This window comes from Myotis davidii, unplaced genomic scaffold, assembly GCF_000327345.1.
Source record: "Myotis davidii unplaced genomic scaffold, ASM32734v1 scaffold383, whole genome shotgun sequence".
In the NCBI taxonomy this organism is placed as follows: Eukaryota; Metazoa; Chordata; class Mammalia; order Chiroptera; family Vespertilionidae; genus Myotis; species Myotis davidii.
Genome location: NW_006294586.1, coordinates 30,388 through 31,044, shown reverse-complemented (window position 1 = coordinate 31,044; position 657 = coordinate 30,388). Strand labels below are relative to the sequence as shown.

Sequence of the window (657 nt, the reverse complement as noted above, 5' to 3'; positions counted from 1 at the left end):
GCCATCCAAAACTCTATTTGTCAAAGGTCTGTCGAGGAGACTACGGAAGAGACATTGAAGGAGTCCATTTGATGGCTCTGTCAGGGCAAGGATAGTCACTGACTGGGAGACAGGCTCTTCCAAAGGGTTTCGTTTTGTAGACTTCAACAGTGAGGAGGATGCCAAAGCTGCTAAGGAGGCCATGGAAGGTGGTGAAATTGATGGAAACAAAGTTACTTTGGATTAGGCCAAGCCTAAGGGTGAAGGTGGCTTCAGGGCTCATGCTGGAGGCAGAGGTGGCTTTGGAGTTAGAGGTGGTGGCAGAGGAGGCCGAAGTGGACTTGGTGGCAGAGGCCATGGAGGTTTTGAAGGTCAAGGAGGCTTCCGAGGAGGCAGAGGAGGAGGAGGAGACCATAAGCCACAAGGAAAGAAGATGAAGTTTGAATAGTTTCTTCTATCCCTGTCTTTCCCTTTTCCATTTGAAAAAGAAAGGACTCTGGCGTTTTTACTCTGTTACCTGATGAATGACAGAGCCTTTTAAGGACATTCCAAGACAGTCCTGTGGTCTACTTGTAAATCCATTTAGATAACATTTCAAAGGAGATAACCTATTGGTTTTGACTGGGTATTCATATAAACTTTTTAAAGAGATGAGTGGTAGAGCTAACCCTTATCTGT

At 45.8% G+C, this 657-nt stretch overlaps 1 protein-coding gene across 1 annotated transcript in view; it reads left to right on the top strand.

Annotated features, from left to right (window-relative positions):
• LOC102766448 (nucleolin-like) overlaps positions 1-416 on the top strand; it is a 2,220-nt gene extending 1,804 nt beyond the window's left edge. The window contains 1 exon segment of the mRNA XM_015567192.1: positions 141-416. Coding sequence (XP_015422678.1) covers positions 141-416 — 276 coding nt within the window.
• Positions 417-657: the final 241 nt, after the last annotated feature.